This window comes from Genypterus blacodes, unplaced genomic scaffold, assembly GCF_046128005.1.
Source record: "Genypterus blacodes isolate CSIRO-AG114 ecotype Tasmania unplaced genomic scaffold, CSIRO-AGI_Gbla_v1 ptg000115l_1, whole genome shotgun sequence".
In the NCBI taxonomy this organism is placed as follows: domain Eukaryota; kingdom Metazoa; phylum Chordata; class Actinopteri; order Ophidiiformes; family Ophidiidae; genus Genypterus; species Genypterus blacodes.
Window position 1 is genome coordinate 102,501 of NW_027466919.1, and position 22,960 is coordinate 125,460.

The following is a 22,960-nucleotide window of genomic DNA, read 5'->3' on the forward strand; positions in this document are numbered from 1 at the left end:
TGGATCAGAGTCATTCTGGTGAACACAGCAGGAACTCTGCAGGTGTGAGAGCCGGCAGAGTTCGGCCTTTTGCTCCAGGTTCGGTCGGATTCACACCAAACTGTGACGATGATGTCGCTGCTTTGATGACATCACATCCAGCCCTTCATCCGTACACATCCATGTTTTCGGGCATCGCAGATTTGAACGTCAGGTTCAGCTGTTAAAGCGTATGGTGGCGTGACGCAGCATCGTTCTGTTCCTCGTTGGCGTCTCTGTCGTCCTGCAGCACCGCCTCCTCCTCCTCCTCCTCCTCCTCCTCCTCCTCGTGTCCCAGCCGCCATTAAATAACGTTTTTCTGAAATGTTTTCCCATCCAATTTGGACAAATGTGAGCGACAGCCTGCTGAGCACGAGCAGCAGTGATGGAAATCTTCCAGAGCAGCCGGCGACTCTAATGGCTGCTTCCCCTCCAGGTTACAGCCAGAGGAACGATCAGACGCTCGCTGGGCTCCAGACCCACGACCAAACTCCATCAGACACGCCTGACCCAATACAAAGGACACGGAGAGCCAAATATGCTGCGGGAGCGAGAACAAAACTCCTCTTTTAACCAAGAACAAACACACACACACACACACACACGCACACACGCACACACACACACGCAAGCCTTCTGAGGTGTGAAGGTTGTCTTCTCATGTTACAGAGTACATGGTAATAACACCTCGCTTGGCATAAGACTGTCACACCTGTTACTGTGTGTGTGTGTGTATGTGTGTGTGTGTGTGTGTGTGTGTGTGTGTGTGTGTGTGTTCATTGTGCAGAAATAGATCACAGCAAGAAACTGTTCACATCTTCTACCACCAACAGGCAGAGATTATTTTACAGCTCGAGCCGTCTTCCAGCACCACAGATGCAAAAGCGAACACACACACACACAAGCGTGCACACACACACGCACACATACTTTGAATCATTTGTCCATTTCACCAACGAGCAGCGCTTCTCCCACAACACTTGTTATCGTCGGCTAATTAATTCATTGTGCTGTGAGAGCTGTGTGTGTGTGTGTGTGTGTGTGTGTGTGTGTGTGTGTATACATGTGACCTACAAACCATCATCAGGCCTCATTAGCATCTAACATCTCATTGATATGTGTGTGTGAATGAGCAGTTATGTGGTTGTGTGTGTGCGCGTGTGTGTGTGTGTGTGTGTGTGTGTGTGTTTGTTCACAAGGTTGTGACCAGCTGGCTGGCTACAGAGCAGGTTACCAAGGTGACTGATGGTTGTGTAGGCTGGTTGATGACTTTACTTGTTTACCAGGCACCGAAAAAAAAAAGATTCTCAACATTTGACAAAACTTTGACAAAAGTGAGGAAGTTTTCAGTCCCATGAGGTTAAATTGGTCTGCATTGGTGAGAAAAATAGAAGTTAACTGAATCTAAGCATCATGTCTGCATGGCGGCATTTTCTCCAAACACATACATGCAAGATACATGAAGGCAAACCCCACACACACACTGACACACACACACATTCACCCCAAAGACCTGCAGCCTCTGAGCACGCATCGCTAAAGGCCAAACTAAGGTGCTTACTGGAGTGTGAAGTCCCAGTCTGCTCTGTGAGTGTGTGTGTGTGAATATGTGTGTGTGTGTGTGTGTGTCTGTGTGTGTGCTTTATGTCTTTCTCACAGGGTTAAACAGTGAGCCATCAGTCAAAACAACAGTGAAACTCTATCAAAATGTACGTGTGCGCTCGTGTGTGTGTGTGTGTGTGTGTGTGTGTGTGTGTGTGTGTGTGTGTGTGTGTGTGCTGCTCCTTTTACCTCAGTTGCTCTGAATGTGTTACACAGTTGCCCCGGAAACAATGCTTCATTGATAACTAATGAAGTGTTAATGTGTCTTTGAACAAACTCAAGCTGCCTCCTTCTTCTTCTTCTTCTTCTTCCTCTTCTCTTTGGCCTAAAAATACTTGGAGTTGGAGTGGAAAGAGTTCAACCGTTAACCTATTTAAACCTGAATGTGCTGGGATAATTCCCCCCAGGACCTGCAATGATGAAGATAGAGTCACTTAGAGAGCTGAAGGTGCTCTGGATAGAGCGGCTCATCATCGGCTCTATCTAAAGCCTCAACCAACAAGCAGCCAGGTGGGAATGCAGTCATGGGTTTGAATCCCTCGGCCCTCTCTGTGTGGAGTTTGCATGTTCTCCCTGTGTCTCTGCCCTCATCTAAACATGTGTTATGTTACAGCTCTTGTGGCCACGCCCCTTTCTCCTGCTCCTACTCAAGGCCTTTTGATTGGTTCCTGTACAGCGACAGTGGAATTCTAGTTCTCTAAAAGTGCGTCCTTACTTTAACAACAGAAGAAGCTCGATCTCAGATCGACTAGACAGGCAAAATGTCTGGAATCAAACTGAATCTGTTTTAGGGGGAATTCCAGGTTAAGTGACATTAAAACCCTTAACCCAGACTGTCCACTGAGTAGGGCTGTAGCGTTGGGCACGTTGTTAGGGATCGGTGGGGGGGTAATTACTTTCCTTACTCAGAAATTGACATAAAAGTACAAAATCCCGAAAGGAAACTTATTGTTGTGACAGAATTAGGATCAAACACGGGATTCCTTTGTTTCGGTCAGTCGACTGCAGCTGGTGGACATGAGAGTGTTTCACAGTGACTCAGGGGGAGGGGGCGGGGGGAGCTGAGTTTCTTCCTCCAGATAGAAACAGAGAAGAAATGCTAACGAGCCTCTGATGCACCAGAGTCCATGTAAGTAATTAAAAAACAATAACCAGATAAACGTCAGCGTGTTCGCATTATTAAAATCTCATTTCAAAGCAGATACTGAACAATTCCTGCTTTTGTGATCTGCGTGTTACAGAGTGTAGCACAAACTGCAGAGCACGATGTAGAGAACTGACAGACCGAGACACACACACACGCGCACACACGCGCACACACACACACACACACACACACACAGGCGCTTCTTCTGGAGACAGATCGCAAATGCAGAGAGAAAAGGCCAAGAGAAAAAGAAAGTAAAGCAATGTCCCTGCTGTCTCCGCTCCACAGCTCATCTCTCCCTCCCTCCCTCTTCCCCTCCTCTTCTTCTTCTTCTTAGGAACCAAATCAGGGTAGCTTTAGCCTGGAGGCAATCCTATTTAGATCATCTATTTTGTAATTCCTTTTTTTTCCACAGCAAAACTATCCTGGTCTCCTCCCTGCAGGCAGACGCTCAGGACCCAGGTGGCTCCTTGGCGGGCGAACACGTGTAATTCTACGTGATTGTGTGCGTCCCAAGCATTTCCCTTCCTCCGTCTCACGGGTGAAGGAGGTTTAGTGATGTTTCTGGACGTTAAATCAGTGGAGTGAGCCACAGTCTCATTACATTTGGAGTCATTAAATCACGGTGGGCTGTGCAGGGGAGGTAGACGCTGTTAATCGCCATGTTGTAGCTCATTGTGCACAGTAAAGAAGCTGTAAAGCAGCAGAGAATGTTCTTGACGGTGATTTTGAGGACACTAGGCGACAGGACTGGTTGCTCACTGTGTTTCCTCTTATTAATGATATGATACAGAAATCAGCCTCAACAAGATTAGCTTTCAGTTCTAATCACGATTCATTTCCATACAGTTTATAATTTCCAGCCCGTCCTGCGTCTTCTGCTCTTTTGTGCGTCTCAGCAGATAAGCGGTTACATCACTCTCACTGCATCTCCACACTTTGAGCTTCTGAGGTTCACACCAGTGTGAACTCACTTTGACGGTCCTTCTAGTTCAACAGGCGGCCACAGGAAGCAGATTCCCCCTTTAAGCTCGGAGGATTAGAACACATTTCCATCAAAGGGAGCGTTTAAGGATCCAGAGGCTCAAAAACTATGAGAATCAAACCTGTGACCTCCAATCTCTGCTCACACACGTTCAGAGCTGCGACAGGAGTCCTGTCCACTGCAGGCAGTAACAGTGTGCTGCTCCTCTGATCTAAGCTCGTCCCTGAGAAACGCTCACACACACACACTTTTACCACGATGGCCGGAAGGACAGTCCATCACTTGATTTGGACAAAGTGTGATTAAAACCCACTTAGGCCCGGCTGTGAGAGCCGTAAGCTATGGAAACTATGCAGTCTGCTACAGGCTGAGACGGTCCACATCTGCTTCAGATCCCACCAAAGACAGGACACACACACACACACACACACACACACACACACAGAGACCTCTGTCACTGAGACAGCATCTCCGTCTCATGTCCCATCACTGAAAAACACATTTGTTCGAGGCGCCGTGAGCAAATCTTTTCATTTTCAAACCTGGGAGAGACGAAATGATTTCACCCAGATCATCAGCTCCTGGGCCCAAAGTCATATTTTGAATGAAATCCTAATAACATCCCATATATCTCAGATCTGAACCTCCCTCTCTCTGGGTTTGGACCTGTGGTCGAGTCAAACTGGGCTTCAGCTGATAATAACTGAGCTCAAACTCAGACTCAGTTCATTAACTGGTCTAAGTGGTCCAGGATATGTTCCATGCGTGCTACCAGGGGCCATAAAGAGGCCCCTCCCCCCATATACACGTATGTATTAGTGTTTAAACAGCAAAGGGCCATCTGCTGAAAGCTGCAAAGTTTATTGTATTCTCACTAAAGCTAACAAGCTCAGACCTATAGGCCGCAGCCGCAGCAAGGCTTTACTGCAAACAGCAATTTGCCGTGACATTGTGAACACACCCAGTGTGTGTGTGTGTGTGTGTGTGTGTGTGTGTGTGTGTGAGAGAAAGCGAGAGACCAGGGTCAACCTTATTGAGTGTTTTACAGAAAACAATAATTTTCTATTTGTATGCTATGACCAATGTTCCACCTCACTGCGTATTTTGTGTTTTGTGTGAAGAAGCAGTTTCACATGAGCACAAAGCATGAAGAGGGAGCGTGTGTGTGGTTTGTGTGTACAGCAAACACAGCATGTATGTGTGCATGTACTGTATGTGTGTGTGTGTATGTTTGTGTGTGTGAAGTGGTTAAAACATTGCAGCTCTTTGTGCATCGGTGCAGCGCGGCAAACATGGTGTCAACAGTTGCATTGTGCGACCCTAGCAGCTCCTCCCACCAACAAAAGGACAACAAATCACTTGGAAGCACGTATAAGTGCGCAATCACAGGGACGTGATGACAGATAGCACAGACAGATGCATTGTGGGCCGATCAGAATCGTGGAAAGAATCAGAAAGTCCTCAATACTGAAACTCTGACACGATAACTAAATTCATTCTCCACAGTATGGATCTACAGACTGAATGTAGACATACTGTTTTGAAATATTACACTTCTTTACTTGCACTATTTGCATTTATTGGCACAGGACCGGAGGTCTTAGAGGCTTTTGGACGACCGCCATAACAGTATTTGTCTATATGATTTGTTATGTAAGTATGTTTCCCTGTTTTTTAAGAATGAACTCCTTCCTCCCCCTCTGCTTCCTCTCCCTTTGGTTACCACAGCAGTATTACATTTCAATACTTCTCTCAGTATTGCATCAAGGTTTGGTCAGTGTTGCCACGTACAAAAACTCTTCTATGTTTAAAATGATGTCATCATCTGAGACCAAACAGGTTCCAGCTCCAGCCTTTCTCGTGTTTGGAGAGCGCTGGGCTTGTTTAAAGGCTTACTAACAGGCTGGAGCTGGCAGGTACACGAGAACACGGGCCTGGTTTATCCACGCTGTATCAATCACAGCACCTGTGGAACCTGCAGGTGGAAAAACACCCTGAGGAAACGGTTCTCAATCCTGGTTCCATTTCCAACTGCTTCACCCAAACTTGCTCATTGGGCACAAGTTGTTTGCTTCCTCACCTGTTGGGCTCAGAATTTATCAATCAAGCACACTAACCATCACAAATTGAATCAATTCAAATAGCAGCGTTGAGCATCTAGAGCCCATCAGCACCGCGGCAGAGTCGACACCTGAGTGTGTCTTTGGATGGCACAATCAGCCAGCAAATAAAAGAAGCAGACTTCAGAGTCCACATGAGTGCAGAACCAACAGCCTCAGCACTTAACAAGCTCATAAGATTAAAACAATATGATAATGAGTACTTTCAAACCAAAGCTGTTCAGAGCTGCACCAACATTTGGCTGGTGGCCGGAGCAGATCCCCCCCCGCCCCGCTAATGGCTCAGCAGCTGAATGTGTGCACAGTCACCGCTGCGGTAAAAGGTCTCCTGATATGTGGTCAAATAGCAATCACAGCCTGCAACATGAGTCACTGCTGGATAATAAGGCCTCTCCGCCGGCTGAGAGCAGCCTGGGAGCCTGGGAGCCTTGGATTGTGCCTGTGACATTTCACAGCAGGGCCCTCAAATTGAGTTTCTACTTTCCCCTTTTTCACACAGGAAAAGCTGAACCTTTGCAGAGGCACTTACACAACTGGCACCTTTAAAAGTTAAACCTGCAATTCTAGATATTAACATACAACAAAAGACTGTTGCTTATGGTTTCACTCTGTGCAGACTGACTGCTTTGTGCTCACTGTGATGTGCGTCACACTGCTTCACATCAACTCTACCTGTCCAGCACCAAGTGATAAGAAAGTCAAGTATGTATCAAGATAAAAACCTCAATTTTGATGCTGTTGGAGTCCAAACCGGAGCTAAAAGGAGAGTGAATATTGTTTTTACTGGGACTGAAACCTGTCTTCACTGGGTTGCTAATATTGCTTTGCGTCTGCTGTGCGTCTGAGTTAGCAACAGTTTCCAAATGCATCCAGCAAAAAGCCTTAGTCAGCTGTTGGCACATCAGGACTGTGTCAGCTTGTTCTTAAGTTTTTGCCCCTTATGGTCAAAATGGATTATTTTATCCCACTGAAAGCAGTTTCCCAATTCCAATCCAACCACCTTGGACCAGCCCAGAAAAACAACACTCAAGTGATAAGTTTCATTCAATATTCCATTAATAGCATTAGAATCTCGTTCACTTTACTCGTCTACAATCTGCCACTAAACACCAGCATCCTTCCAAACAATCTATAACCTTGAAAGTCCTGGAAATCACAAAATAACCACTGGCTGCACGCCGATAAGAGTGCAGATATCGATGAAAACCACCGAGAGCAGCAGCACAACAGAATCCACAAAAAGAGAAGGATGAAGAAGTGACAGAGGTAAAGAAGAGTGAATATGTAAATGAGTCCAAGGAACAAGGGAAGGTGAAAGAGGAGGGGTTGGGGTTGCTGATGTGGTTGTTGATGGCGTCGAGTCCTTGTGGCACCACGAGCAGTCCGCCTCACCGCTCATGACCACCACACCCCCCCACACCACACACACACACATGACATCAGCAACGATTGGATGTAGATGAAGAGAAATGACTCACAAGATCTCGTCGTTCTGAAATTCCAGGATCCCGTGAGTGTCTTCGAAGTCCTCTCCACCGCCGCGTGCCGTTCCCTCCACCGTCTTGTATGGCAGCATGACCACGCCGCGAGCCCCCGACGTTCTCAGCACCTTCACTTCCATGATGCCGATACTTTCACTGACGTGGGACACGGGCTCCTCAAAGGTAAAGATACCGGCGTGGTCATCGTCAAAGATGGTTACGGTTGCTGTGGAGGGCAAGCCCAGACAGGCCACAGTGTCCACGTGATTAGCCGACTCGCCTTCCTCCGGCTCCCCGCCTTCTGCCGCCAGCACCTTGACATTGGCCAGGTGAATCAGGAAGTTCTCGTCCTCCTCAAAGATGTCGTCGTCAATGATCCCCACACGGATCTCCTTCAAGGTCTCGCCGGGTTTGAACACCACCACGCCCTCTGTGAACTCGTAGTCTGAGCCGGCGTTGGCTGTGCCGTCTTCTGTTCGGTACTCCACGGAAATCGTCTTGCCCAGGTCGCCACCGCGCCGCACCACGTTCACCGCCACAGTGCCACAGTTCTCCAGGCACTGGTAGGAGCCGGGGTCAAAGGAGATCTTGGATATGGGGTCGTTGTCGCCGGGTTCAGAGCGAACCTCGTGCATGCTGACGGCCTTTCGTGCCTGATCAGCTGCGTGCTTCTTCAGGATGTTGCCTGCGCCTGTCATCAGCCGGGTGGCCTGGCAGCGATAGAAAGCACGACTCTTCTGCTGCTGGCTCAGGACTTGGTAGTTGGCAAGCTCGATGAGTTGTTCAACCTGGTGAGAACACAAAAGGAAACAATGAAGATGCGTTAAAGCGGGACATGGTAGCTACAGCAGGATGATTGGTGGAAGTTGGCTGAATGTTAAAGATACAGATAAATGAGATCAACTGGGAAAATATGGGTCGGAAAATAAAACAAGTGACTCCCGTAAATCAGCAGCCACTGTTGGAGTGCCCTTAGGCTGACATTACTACAGTTTGTAGTAATGTCAGCCTCCCCCGGGCTGCTGGTGGAAAACTCTCCTTTATCAACTTGCCTGCCTTAGTGAGAGAACATTCCTGGCAAGCTCCTGTCGGTAACTTAGCACTTTCCTTCCAACTTATGTGGGATAAATAAGATGTAAAATCCTCTTGGGACTCTGCAGGTCGGTGCTTTGTATCAATCACTTCAGGGCTTTTAAACTAATTGTACCTGCATAGAGTTGGACCGACACTCTTGCGGTTACAGTTGAACATGTGCCAGCAGCTAAACTATTGTAGCAACATTTTAGAGGGGAAACCTTCCCTCATATCCTCCTGTGTTGGGTCAGCAGGCAAAATGGAGGCAACAACATGGAGTTCTAGGTAAGGAAGGAAAAGAAGTGGTAAAAGGCGACTAATCTGGGAGTTTTGGGATCTAACCTCAATCTGAATGTGAAAACCCTTGTGTTAAGCTGATAGTTGTGGCTGCATTCATTAAAGTGATTATCAGACTCAGTGTGGTAATGAATGGATGTTAGAGGTGCAGCATGTGGTGCTTGTTGTTGTTGTTGTAGGTGTTAGACAACATTTAGAGCCACAGCAGGCACACGATGTCCTCTCTCTCTCTCCTCTCCATGCTGTCACCCACCTCTTTGTCGGGGTGTTTCTGTTTGAGCTCCTTCAGGATCTTGGCCATGTCTCTCCGTGTCTCCTCCTCGTCCAGATCCTTCTCTTCCAGCTCCAAACCCAGCGGACCGTCCAGGAAGTCCACACCGTGAGAGTTCAGCATCTTCCCGTCCATCTCAATGTCCACCTTGAAATGGTGACGGCAAAAGCTGGGTTAAGCGCCGTTGATGTAATGGTTTCAGAGCTAGACAGTTATAATAATCACAGTTTGCTTGGTGTGGTTGTGAGTGCATTCGTGCATTCAAAGGTCCCATGTTTACCTGCATGCCTCTCAAAGGCACACACATGGTCATGACTCTACTGGCCCACAATGCAACGCAGAGCACAAAGGGAGGAGCCACTCGCAACGCTATCATGGTATTCAGGCGGTGTGGGAAACTGGCCTTCACCAAATTCACAATTTGGAAAATGCAAACAAACAGCCTCCCAAATTGGATTTACGGGTCACAGACTTGGAATTCTAAGCTGGACCGGATTTTCCTCAAAGTACATTGTAGACATTTCTGTCTTCCACAGCCATCTGTGCTCATGGACGTCACACTCATGGACATCAAACTCTGCCAGACCTTCCTCAACAGTCTTCTGTTTACAACATTACATGTATCTCTTGTTGTAGTAAGACATCAGAGAGTAATATCACTGATGCTTCTCTCACTCTTAGGTTGCAGGTTTCGTGTTTTCTTTGGCATAAAGGTTCATTAATAAATCTCCACCTTCCTGTTCCTACAGCAGCATCAATTCTTTTGATTCACTCATATCTATTCAAGCAGGTTTTGAAGAGGAGCAGCTGTTCATTTGTTGAGGAAGGAGAGATTCTTAAACCTTATCAAGGAAAGGAGAACAATAATAAAATGAGATTTGGAGGGGGAGGGGCTTTGTGGCAGACTGAGACTGAGCGGACAGTGAATCTATGCTCTATCACAATAATGATAAATCAATTAGATTGGTGTAACGCACTGCACAGGCAGGACATCAGATAGAGGTCAAAACAGGAAATTAAAAGGTGGCACTACTTAAAACACGCACGCACGCACGCACGTGTGTGTGTGTGTGTGTGTGTGTGTGTGTGTGTGTGTGTGTGTGTGTGTGTGTGTGTGTGTGTGTGGCACGAGATTAATTCGGCAGAATTCCGTTTGGTAATATAGATAATTGCACCAGACATTAACTTTGAACTTACTGCCTACTACATGCTGCACCTTATCTATTCCTTCTGGGGTTTTTTAACTTAACTAGCACCATGATTTTGAACGTGCAAAGATTAATTAATTTGATAAATTAGCAGTGGTCGACTTTTCCCTCATCGTCCTTTTAGAAGGGAGAGAGAGTGAGAGCGAGAGCGAGAGCGAGAGCGAGAGAGACAGGCAGAGAGAGAGAGACAGAGAGGGAGAGAAAGAGAAGGAGACAGGTAGAGAGAGAGAGACACAGGCAGGGAGAGAGAGAGAGAGAGAGAGAGGCAGAGAGAGTGAGAGATAGAAAGAGAGAAAGGGGGGGCGTGAGAGAGAGAGTGATCGCCTAGAATGACTTCAAGATCCTGAAAATGCCGAATTTCTGTGAGAATCCCAAATTTGGATGAAATGTGCCACAGAAATAGCATCATCATTTTTATCAGCACCATCATCACCAACATCATCATCATCATCTCTATGGTCAGCATCATCAGCAGCATCATGGAGTCATTTCAGGCGGGAACCAGAGGGTCAAAATGCCCTTTTAGGACAAAATATGCGCTGCTGAAATTAGACTTTTCTGCTAAAAAACTATAAATGAAATATATTTGGCCAAGAGTAGAAGTTCTTTTTGTACCAATAATAGGAATAGAAGCATCTGTAGTAACACTGATACTAACAGTGGAAGGGGCAGCTCCATGTATTGATTTACCTTGGAGGGAAGTGGGCGATCTCCCTCCGTCTCGATGATCATGCCGCGCTGCTTGCCCGTCCGGTAGCGCTTGTAGACGTATTTGTAGAAAAGCAGTCGGCGGTCAGCCACCCAGGCGAACAACACGCAGATTGGAAAGAAGAAGAAGGTGAGAAGCCCCTCCCACACCTGCACCACGCCGGGGGAGATGACGGCCAGGATCAGGTAGAGCCAAATGTAGGCGAAGATACTCCAGGTGGCCGTCACGAAGAAGACGCGGAGGTGCTTGACCTTCCTGGTTTCACCGTCGGGCACAACGTAGACGCACAGCCCGATGATGACAAACATGTTGAAGGCGGCGGAGCCCACGATGGTGGAGGGACCCAGTGTGCCAGCATGAAACCCGTGACCTATGACCTCGATGACAGACAGCAGGATTTCAGGCGCAGAGGAGCCCAGCGCCATGAGGGTCAGGTTGGAGACAGTCTCGTTCCAGATCCGGACAGTGGTGGTGGTGGTTTCCCCGTTGGGTTTCTTGATGGTTATCTCCTTCTCCTGTGACGTGATGACCTCTATCGATGCCATGAAGCGATCGGCGATGATGGACACACCCAGGAACATGTAGACCAGAGCCACAAAATAAACTGTTGCCCGGGCAACCTTGTCGCCAAATGATGGGTTTTGGGGCTCCCAGATTGGCAGCACCACCCCGGGTGTGCACTTCTCTGGCTTTGAACATTCAGTCGTATTGGTCGACACTGCAGACACCGAGCCATCCAAACTTGGCGGGGGAGAACCGGCCGATGAGGGATGGAGCTTGAGGAGGAGAATCACAACGACAACCGCTAGCCTGAGGGCAGGGGAGAGCGGCGAGGACAGATCCCGGCGGCCCATATTGACGTGTAGATCACTGCTGTGCCGTGTCGATTAACGAGGGCGTCGAACCTTGAGAGAGAGAGGGAGAGGGAGAGAGAGCAGAAAAATGTGACATGAGACCATGGCGAATAGGTTTGATGTGCTTCTGTAGCATGCTTGTTAGCAGCTGTACTTCACTGCATACCAGGTGAGACACTTTATGACACTTTACTCTATGGATTAAGGGACTCAACAGCTTTGTGTCAGATCAGATTATTATTAACACTGAAGCTCCACACGGATGCGTTTTGTCACCTGTTTCATTCTCATTATGCACCAATGAACCCGTGATAAAAAGGTTTGTGCTCCATCCTGTTTAAATATGAAGAAGATGCGTCTTTAATGGGCCTCTTAAAGTAGCAGAGACCCCTGAAAGAAGGTGCAAAGACACTGGAGATGAATTCAAGAGAAACCAAAGGATCTCTGTTTGTCATCTGTGATAAATAAGATGCAACCTGCAGTTATTGTACAGAACTTAAAGCTCTTGGGAACATTTTTAAATAATAGCCTGAATTTCCTGGTCAACACTAACTACATCTTCAGGAAATGCATGCAGCGGCTTTCTCTTATCAGGAGGTTTAATTGGCTTTGGTGTCGGTGGAGGGTGAGCAGCAAACAGGAACAGAAGGTGTTCTGTCAGCCCGCTGTGTTCGCCTCACAACAAAGGAACTGAAGCACAAAGCATCAGCCAGGTCGTTCATTCAGGCAGGAACATCAACCTGCTTGAAATGATGATCAATAATCAATCATTCATGTTTAAATTGAATTAATGTGACTTGTTTGAGTGAAGGATGGTGATGTGTTTCCGCCCATTTAAGGACAATGACAATTTATTGTATTATACTCCAAACGTTTCCCTTATTGTGCACTAAGCAGCTTGATCAACGGCCTGTGTGTGTGTGTGTGTGTGTGTGTGTGTCGGTCTCTGACAGCCACAGATTTGATTGGATTTGTCAGGTTGGCTGGGGTTAAGCTTGGGACTTTTGCTATCGATTTGTTTTCCGATTGGGCTAAGATCAAGGTCAATCGACTGAGCCCAGTGCTGGTTTAAATATGACTTAACTAAATTAGTATGAGAGTGATAAAATGTAAACTTACAACCGATGCAGAGCCGTGAGTGAAACATGGACGTCTACTCAAGATCTGACCTCAGACTGAATGAACCAGAGTGAGATGAGATCAGACTCCTTGTTTATCTTTTTTAAAATAACTATTTGTTTTTAACAGCCAAATCTTGTATTGCGCTCAGCTATGAGTCGCCAGACATCAGAGGTCACATTGTGTTAGAGACAAAGAGCTGAGACTCTAAACTCTGTGAGTGTGAATACAGCAAACGGAACAGCGATCTGTGTTTCAAGAGCAGAAAACCACTTCACTTCTGAGTGTCAATAACCAGAAAAGCCGTCTAGCTTTAAGTACAATGTTGACTTAAGAAGAAGACACACACACACACACAGAGACAGGCTCAGTGCTTTAGGCGTCTGATGTAACAGCAGCCTCCTCTCTGATGTCCCTACCGCTCCATTCTGCCTCAGACTTCTCTGATGCACTAAACTGCATTCTGAGTAATTAGAGAGTGAAAACCTGTACGGCGTTATTCAGTCCGGTGCAGCAGCCTGTCAATAAGGTTCACCTCTGTGGAGCTCATAACTCAAGCTCCTCTTTGGAATCATGAAACTACATGTTACTTTTCCAGATACTTCCTGTACTTTCTGTATTTTCTCTCTTCTTCTTTCAGTCGACTCGTTCCAATCATCCCAAGTTTGTCATACAGTGTTTAAAGGTGTGCAGCTATTTCGGGGCTCCTGCTTTACCTCAACTCTCTCTCATCTACATCTCTGTGTGTTCTGTTTTTGATTTCCCACGTTTCCCAGAATGCCCGGAGGCGAGGCGAGGCGCTGGGCTGTGGGCTGTACGTTCAGTTTGGAGAGAAAGAGAGAAATATTGATGTGAGAGTTTTTCTGGCGGAGAAAAGGCAGAAGATGCGTCCCTTTGTTAAAACATAATAAATCTTGTTGCTGCACTGCATGCTGGTCTATTTTCTGCTGCTGTGGGTGTAGGAGATGTTCTCTCTCCGTCTCCTCTGTGATCGATTTCTTCCTGGATGATTGTTGAAAAACCTTAAACTCTTTGATTCCGGGTGGCTGAAACCAAACCTGACGTTCATTATTGACCTATCAGATCGCTGAATCACTTTGCAGGAAACAAACTCTGGAAATATCTCCGTCTCTACCTCGCATGCCAACGTAGGAGAAGCAATGAATAGAGGAACACAAGTTACATCACAGGAAGTTATTCTAACAATGCCAGCGTTACCATGGGCACCACAGCCTGGCTAACATCTGGAGACAGGAGACCTCACCAAGGCGTTTACATGAGGCCAGTTCCTAAGTGTTCACATGTAGGATCCTCCAACTCATCACAATCAGACTTGACTCAACTCTTCCTCCCGCATGTAGCGAGCCGCCGCAGCGCTCGCGTCCCTCAGCCTGCATTGTTTTGGAAACTTGTGATGTCTGCGTTTCGGCATTTGCGGCCATCTAAATATATCACCACATTCATCTCTGCTGAGATCTTTATCATGAGGAAGTCAAGCTACGAAACACAGCTGGAGCAAAGTTGTAGCTAGCTCAACAGCTAACAGCAACATTACAGACGGTACGTGCTGGCTAGTGAGGTAGCTGGCAGCTAGCTTAAGCTTCAGCAGCAGCGACAGAGAGGAAAGAGAAAGACGCTGCACTTTGGAAGAGAGGAGCAAAGCCCTCTCCTGGTGAAGGTCTGAGAGGAGATGGATATCATGGAATGTTCTGTGAAGGTGATTACAACTGGACTTCTTATGAACGCAGCTCATGTAAACACGTTTGTCTGGTGCTTCAGCTACAGTCTGGGATGTTGACGGATCTTAAGCTGCGGATCTCAATTATTAACTAAATATTAACTAAATTGTCTCCCATATTACATGCAGACAGCCTGAGGGCTTCGATACCATCTATAGCTAATTGAACATTTCAGAATCCATTTCCGCCTGTGAGTTAATCCCTGTGTGTGACTGTGTGTGTGTGTGTGTGGGAGTGTAGGTGTGTCGTCCCATCAGGGCCTCATTCTAAACCCTCCCCAGTGCTGCATCCTGCACAATCCATAAGCAGTGAATGAATGTGTTTGGCTGAAACAATCCCTGTGTGATGAGTTTGTCTTTGATTGCTGCTCTCGTGTGTGGAAGTGGCCCAGTGACTTCAGAGTCTTTGCTCACAAAAATCAATTCTAAACAAAATTACACGTCTATTTAATTAAACTCCACTTCAGTGAGCTCATAGCCAAACCTTCCTCTCCTGGCTAATGTGTTCGGGGACCAATTCAGCAGCTCTTTGCCTCTGCTGGCCCCCACTGCCCCCCCCCCTGCGTGGTCACACTAGGCCGTGTGGTTATTTCCAGACGATCAATAATTCACCTTCCTCTGGGATTTGGTTGTTTTCACTTAAGGACGCCATTTTTCTAACAGACTGATGGCTAAAGAGGAGGCTGTCTAGATTACACACCAACACATTCAGAAGGTAAATTAGAAACTATATCAAGTAGAAGGTAGTTAAGAGGTCACTTCCTGCTAGTGGCACTATGGGGAATACCTGAATGACCCCCAGCCTTTACAATGGAATGCCCAATTTGTCATTTCAAGATCTTCCACAGTTTCTCTTTTTGTAATTACAAAGTTTTACCCAACATCTCAGAGCGGTCCCTGACTTCTTAAAGTCAGTGTGTACAGTTTATCTGTATAATGCCAGAGATACTTTGAGGTTCAGGCAGACCGGCGCTGTTTCCAGGATTCCAGTAGTTCCTGTTTTTCATTATGTGACGTTTTTCTGCGTGGTATTAGAGGTGGTACCAGGTGCTTCCTCCCCTCAGGGCCAGCAGGCTTTGTTTACACTTCTTTGTCCAAATAAGGACGCGCTGTAGTGAGTTTCCAACTTGTCAGTGTTACTGCCCTGGAGGCCGACACACATAGAGAAGAGCTAGACGAGGATTTCCCTTTGGACTTGTGTGTCGGCTGTGTAAATCTAAGTCCATGACACAAACACACATTCAAACAGTCCAACAGAAGAGATTTAAGTATATTTCAAGTATATTTGAGGAGCTGGTATGAAAGACAAAGTATTGATGCTGATATTGAAGCTGTTTTCATGACAGTCGGCCCTGATGTATGATATTGGACTCTCACAGTCTCTCACGTTGATGGACAGTGGACAAACATGCCTAGGTTTTTAATTACAACTCAGCCTTTATTGCTCTTTATCCTCCATCCTTCCTCTCTAACTGTCCAGTCAAACAATAATCAATGGGCGATTCATTTCATTAGTGCTCTTTTATTGGTGCCATGACCGGGAACAGAATAGGCAAGTATGGAATAAGACATCAGGAGGGTGAAGATGTCATGGTGTCCTCTGTCTCACACCAAGAAGCAGTCACTTTGATTCATTTCTTTCAGCTTTTAGCCTCTTCTTCATCTTACAGACACTTTCCCTGCACTGAACTGTATACTAACTATAGGTTACCGGTAAAAGCTGTACTGCAAAAGGATACTAAAGTGTGTGTGTGTGTGTGTGTGTGTGTGTGTGTGTGTGTGTGTGTGTGTGTGTGTGTGTGTCTGTGGGGATTTCTGCTCTTAACTAAAAAGGCCCAAACACAGAAACAACACCATTGTTTTGAAATTTAACAATGAAATGTCTCTGGTTTCAGAATATCTGTAACATGTGGAGCAGGATGGCAGCGTAATAGAAGCCAACCTCAGCTCAGAACATCCTCCTCCACAACAACAGAACAATACATGTGAGTTATAAGGCAAACCAAAACCATGTGCTACAGTGGCTCCAGCTGTTCTCCTTCTGCCCCAATACTGTCATTCTTCAGCTGTTCTAAAGGCAGCACCCAAAGGTGCCAAAACTTCATTTCATCAGACCAAGAAAGAACAGAGAAAAGGGAGTGAGACCAAAATAATCCAGTCATGGGAGTGAGAACATTCTTATAATAATAACATATAATGAAAGCCATTATACGTGATGTTTCCTGAACCTCACATAGTTTAGCAGATTTAGTTTGATTGTTTTGATGTTGACCAGGAAATTAGAAAACCTAAGTAATAGAAGATTGGAGATGCTTGGATAAAATGACTTCCACTTCCTTTAACTGAATCCCACAGAAACATTGAGTAACAGCAGGGGAACGGCCGCCTCTCTGACATACATTTCCCTCCTTACAGGGCGAGCGGGGACGATCAAATATTTAAAGCAGTGAGTGAAAGAGAGGGAGAAACAGGGAAACGCCAACAAGAAGATGGAGAGGATGCACAGGTGGAAGGAGGGAAACGGAGGAGAGAGAGGGGGTGGGGGGGAGAGATAGAGAGAGAGGGAGAGAGAGAGAGAGAGAGAGAGAGAGAGGGAGAGAGAGAGAGAGAGAGAGAGAGAGAGAGAGAGAGAGAGAGAGAGAGAGGGAGAGATGGTGAAAGAGGTGACCTGAATTAACATCCTGCTTTCTGTGTGTTTGTGTGTGTGTGTGTGTGTGTGTGTGTGTGTGTGTGTGTGTGTGTGTGTGTGTGTGAGGACATGAAAACGACAACAAAACTCAACAATGATTCATCCTTGCTTTTCAGACTTTAGACTTCCGGTGAATAATCAGTAATGATCTCATATTCTCAATAGGAGGAAGCTTAGCCTGAGCTGACCTTGCCACAAAATGACCTTAATTACTGTAAACAACAGTTATTAGTCAAGTAGTGAAGTAAGAAACGACAAATATGAATAAACTGGTTTCGTCTGATGAGTTTGTCCAGAAAGAAACAAATCCTTACAGTTAAACGACCTGGAATGAACAAATGTTTAGTAATTCCTTATCAAGATGAATTGATTCATCGTGTTTTGGATCCTGGCTAGTGTGAGCAGGCACACACACACACACACAGAGAGACACACACTCTAACCTCAGCAAAGAGCAGAGGATTAATGGTCTGCAGTTACCTTCATTAGACTGATGCTCAGCTCTTCTGGCTCCATGTGCCAAACGACCAAACCCAGAGCCAAGATGTCTTGTCATATTATTACACTTTCAGCTGAGGAAATGATCACTTCAGGCTGTATTAGACAAGGCAATTTCCTAATGGCTGTCTCTGTGTCCCTGCTCGTCACCGTTATCTATGCTGCTGCCCGTCCCGGACACTTTGGGAGAACGTTGCAATTGTGGCACTTTCTATTCAACCGCCTCTCGTCTCATCTTTCATTCTTGTCACATTCTTGTTTTCAGTCTTTTTAGAAATTCCTTTGAGATCACATTGTTCTGATGGTTAATAAGCACAGGACTCACATGAATCAACCAACACTGCACTGTCAGAGGCAGGAAGACTAAAAGGCTTTGCTTAAATAAACAAAGCATTATAACAATTAAAAGATTCTCCATTTCAGTCTCTATACCAACGATGCTGAAGCGGTCTTAGCTGGGTTTCATAGGAGTGCATCTCTTTGCTGTTCCTAATAAACTGCACTGCTGATGTCATCTCCTCAGCTGAGGCCAAACAGGTTCCAGCGAGAAACTATTTCAGAAATGGAATGAGGAAAGAGTCAGGGGGGGGCAAATCAGGTGAGTGGGGCAGGCGCCAAACTACTTTAAAACAGCAATCATGGGAAGTAGCCAGTAGGTTAGGCCGCTGCTTGCTTCCATCTTTTATAACTGGCAGAGCCTCGGGTGCCACGGCGACATGAACACACTCAGGGGACGAGCCTATGTACGTCAGGCTCGCAACTTATCAATCCACCTTTCATTACCAGACCAAGCATTCATTCCACACCACCACCTGGGATGGAAGATCGTAGGTTTAGATGACTTAGCGACAAAGGCAGAACCCGTCGGCTCCTCAGGTTCACAATCTCTCCTTCTTATTTTGGAAATTCAAACAGCAAATATAAATATAAAGTCTGCAAAGATTCTGAGACGTGGAATCTGAGAGGAGTTGCGACGGCGACAGAGGGGCGGGGCTTAGGCATGATCAATCAGTCCTCCATCGTTCTCCTGTGGGGTATCAGCATATTACCCATGATCCTTCACTGCTACCTACATGCATGTGAACCATTGATGTTCAGCAGATAAACTGTTCCTCTTGGCAGCAATTAACACACACACACACACACGTGGCAATTACCTTATTAACCATTGAATTATGCAATGGAGGTCATTGTATTGGCGAGCAGCCATTGATCTTCAGCCCAGTCCTCGGTCACGGTGAGAGAACACACTAGCTACACTAACAACTCTGACTCAGTGCAGCTGATCACTGAAGAGTCTTTAGTAAAAGAGTCTTTACTAAAGCTTTGCATTATTTCTGAGATCTTTACTCAAGCAAAACTGACAGAAATCTCCTTTTCAGCTTCAGCGGCTGAGCCTTAGTGTGCTCAGCAGATTCCTCCATCAGCAGAAGCCCAATCTGATGTGCGGTCCCCAGCTGCGGACCCTGTGTGTTTAGTGTAAACGGAGCTGAACCCCTGATGTGTGGGCGTCAGATCCAGGTGTGAAGTCAATCAATAGTGGAAAAAGAGAAAATCAATACAGGCTAAACACCAAAGGTCCAAACTATAAAACACTGCTTTAACTTCATGATGGAGGAACTTCATCAATTATAGGATACAACACCACACACACCGCAACTCATACACACCCTAACTCACACACACCGCAACTCACACACACCCCAACTCATACACACCGCAACTCATACACACCTATCAAACCTCTCAGCTTTCATTTGATAGGACGAGGGTCTTATATTCTGAGGTTTGATCCTAAGACCCCCATCAGACTGGACCCCCACAGTGACGACACACTGACAGACACACACACACCCGCCCTCATGCTCCAGCCTGAGTGGAGGGGGGTCAGGCACCTCTCCGGAGCAGAAACCCTTCTTCAGCCATTTACCACTGACTTACACAGCGACCCGGCAGCTGTGACAGAGAAGCTATACATCAGGAAAAAAATGATTCTGCCTCTTATCCTTTTATCTCTCTTTAATCTGACAGTCAGAAAGCATCCGTTACTCCCAACCTGACAGCTCCTGGAGCCAGCGGAGGTTGCGGTGCCTCACCCCTCTTGCATCATCACAGGATCTCCCAATTCATCAGCATTTTTATGAAGCAACTTCAGCTTTGGCGTGCGGTGATGATTTCTGTCTGGACGGACTTCTTTGTGTTATAGTTCATGCTTATCTGCACTTAATGAGCTACAATTCTTGTGTGCCCTTCCCCAGAAAGGCTGGGAATAAAACTGCAGGGCCGGCATGAAGGTACCTGTCTAACACGCTGAGCATCGTCACAGGGAGAGGCTTTGATCTACCTCCCCGCCTCCTCCCCGCCTCCTCCCCGCCTCCTCCCTGCCTCCTCCATACCTCCTCCCTGCCTCCTCCATCCCTCCTCCCTGCCTCCTCCATCCCTCCTCCCTGCCTCCTCCATGCCGCCTCCTCTGTGTGTGACAGGCTGAGAGGGAACAAGCCACTGGAGTGTAAACCTTCATTGATTCATTTCCAATTCACACATTGTCCAAAGCCTGCAGAGATAATGGGAAAGAAGCCCATTCATGACCAAATGTCTCATTTAAGACTCCTTTAGTCCTACTGGGGCTGTGAGGCGCCGGGACGACATTCAGCTGCGAGGGTCTGAACGCTACAATCAATGATAATCGATGATTTCAGGCAAAATTGAATGAAATAAAAATCCTATAAATACACTCCTGCTCTAGATTATTTCATGTTGTTTGTGTTTAATCAAGTTCCCACATTTGGACATTTAGTTTACAGGTTTTTATGCTCTAAATGATTTCATCCAAGCGAATCATCGTGCAAATCAAAATTCTCAAATTTCTAATTGTTCTCCGATTAATGTAATCGAAGCTGGGGGACAAAGATGTACACCCCTCCTCCTCCTCCTCCTCCTCCTCCTGCTCGGATGTGCACAGGCATGCTGCTCCCCAACAGCCTACGGTGAGTCGACGGGCTTTGGCGCAAATCACCGGAGAGCCGCACAGTTGCGCAAATATGTCTCAGTCTGAATCGACACAGGCAGGGGTCTCGCTCCTGCTAGGGGAGGAGGTTTCATTTCTCCGTGGGCACGTTTGTCACTCAACTTCCAACCCTGGAAGCCTGGCGCGGTGATCTAAACGTGCTCTGCATCCCTAATTACGATTCCTCCAAGACATAAAGCGGGCAGGACGGCGAGGACGGGAGAGGGGAGCGGGGGAGGGAGGGAGGGAGAGAGGGAGGGTAGGAAAAGATCGAACCCCGGGGCGCCGAGAAACCGGCTGCTGCTTTAAAGAACCGAACCCGAATGTCAAACACGTCCCCCCGCTGCGCCCGAGCACAGCTCCGGATCACGGAGGAGGGAAGGCGGAGAGCGGGGAGCGCGATGGGGGAGGATGAGCCGCGTCCGACGCATCGCGCTCTCAAGTGTCCAAGAGGCGCCGCCGGTCCACCGTCCCGTGTCCCGTCCGCTCCACACACACACACACACACACACACACACACACACACACACACACACTCACACACGGGCAGAGGAGGAAACTTGGTTCATCTTTTACAGAATAAAAAGGCAAAAGACCCGCAGCGACCACCATCATTACCACCACTTTCTCTCTTTAAACGCCCCCACAAGCCCCCTTACCTCTGGGTCCGGAGAGAGAGAGGGAGGGAGAGTCCACGGTCCGGAGCGGAGCACCGGTCACCGGTACGAGCTGCACGAACTCTTACAGCAGCAGCAGCAGCAGCAGCAGCACACGGTGAGCAGCAGCGCTGTAGTAGTAGTCGAGGTAAGCCAGTGGAGGGGAGGAGGGCTAATGGCTCTTATACGCCAACCGAGGCGGCGAGTCCACCGGCCGAGACGCGCAGGAGGCGGGCAGGGGGGTCCGGATTCCCATGCACCGGCACTTTCTTATCAGCTGCCGAGGTTTTCCGCTGTGTGCGTGCGCAGGTTTCCATGCAGAGCGACCGGAGCGACCTGTGGGAGCCGTTCAGCCGGAGCGCCGCCGCTTCATCAGCAAACCCGCATGTGTAGTCGGGACGAAGCGCGCAGCACAGCCGAGCTCTTCCTCATTCTTCCCTTCCAGCGCCCCCCCTCCCCTCCGTGGGTCCGTGCGAGAGCGAGAGAGCGAGTGGGAGAGAGAGAGAGAAAGTGTGTGTGTGTGTGTGTGTGTGTGTGTGTGTGTGTGTGTGTGCGCGCGCGTATGTGTGTGTGTCTGTCAGAGAGAAAGTGTGTGTGTGTGTGTCAGCGGTTCTCTTCTCTTTCGTTTGTTCCCTCACACACCGACTGAGGATCAGCTCCGACTTGGCCCTCCTCTCTCTCTCTCTCCCTCTCTCTCTCTCTCTCTCCCTCTCTCTCTCTCAAATCGATATTTCATATACATACATAAATACAGAGTTCTGCCCCAAACCATATCAGTGATGGAGTATTTTGGAAAATGAATGAATAAAAATTTAATTTCGAGAATAAAATGTCAAAATGTTGAGAATAAAGTCGAAAAACACGAAATGTTGTGAGAACTTTGTCGTGATATATATGTTTAAAAGAAAGAACATGAAGGATGGGAATCTACCCCAGTGTTTCATTTTCCTTTAAATCAAAATCTGCTCTGCTTTAATCATCTCAGAGAGAGAGAGAGAGAGAGAGAGAGAGAGAGAGAGAGAGAGAGAGAGAGCAGGGGCGGAGGGAGAGAGAGCATGGGAGAGCAGGGGCGGAGGGAGAGAGAGCATGGGAGAGAGAGAGAGAGAGAGAGAGCATTGGAGAGAGAGGGAGAGAGAGAGACAGAGACAGAGAGACAGCAGGGTTGAGAGAGAGAGAGAGAGAGAGAGGGAGAAAGAGAGTGCAATGGAGAGAGAGGGGGGAGAGAGAGAGAGAGAGTAAGAGCATGGGAGACGGAGCAAGAGGGGGAGCGAGAGAGTGAGAGAGAGACAGAGGGTGAGCTCTATGGAGGCACCCTGGGGTGCAGCTCCTCTGAATTATGAATGAACAGACTGAGGCTTTTCCCTCCCTGAGCCCCCCTCTTGAATCAATCTTGCATAGTTTAGTTTAGTTTATCATTTAAATGTGAATTACATCGACATGATAGAAAAACTCAACATTGTAATGAGGTCGTTGCTCAGCAGCCTGAA

The 22,960-nt window shown here is 47.3% G+C and overlaps 1 protein-coding gene and 1 long non-coding RNA gene across 2 annotated transcripts in view; one reads left to right on the forward strand and one right to left on the reverse strand.

Moving 5' to 3' along the window:
- Nucleotides 1-22,094, reverse strand: part of slc8a1b (solute carrier family 8 member 1b) — an 88,573-nt gene extending 66,479 nt beyond the window's left edge. Inside the window, exons 1-4 of the mRNA XM_076161815.1 lie at nt 21,477-22,094; nt 10,894-11,817; nt 8,978-9,142; nt 7,351-8,141 (exon numbers count right to left, since the gene is read on the reverse strand). Coding sequence (XP_076017930.1) covers nt 7,351-8,141; nt 8,978-9,142; nt 10,894-11,766 — 1,829 coding nt within the window. The 5' untranslated portion in view covers nt 11,767-11,817; nt 21,477-22,094. The remainder of the gene's footprint in view (nt 1-7,350; nt 8,142-8,977; nt 9,143-10,893; nt 11,818-21,476) is intronic.
- On the forward strand, nt 14,458-17,416 carry LOC143009769 (uncharacterized). Its single transcript, XR_012964716.1, has 3 exons — nt 14,458-14,602; nt 16,519-16,608; nt 17,039-17,416. It is a non-coding gene; the product is annotated as an uncharacterized LOC143009769 (long non-coding RNA).
- Nucleotides 22,095-22,960: the final 866 nt, after the last annotated feature.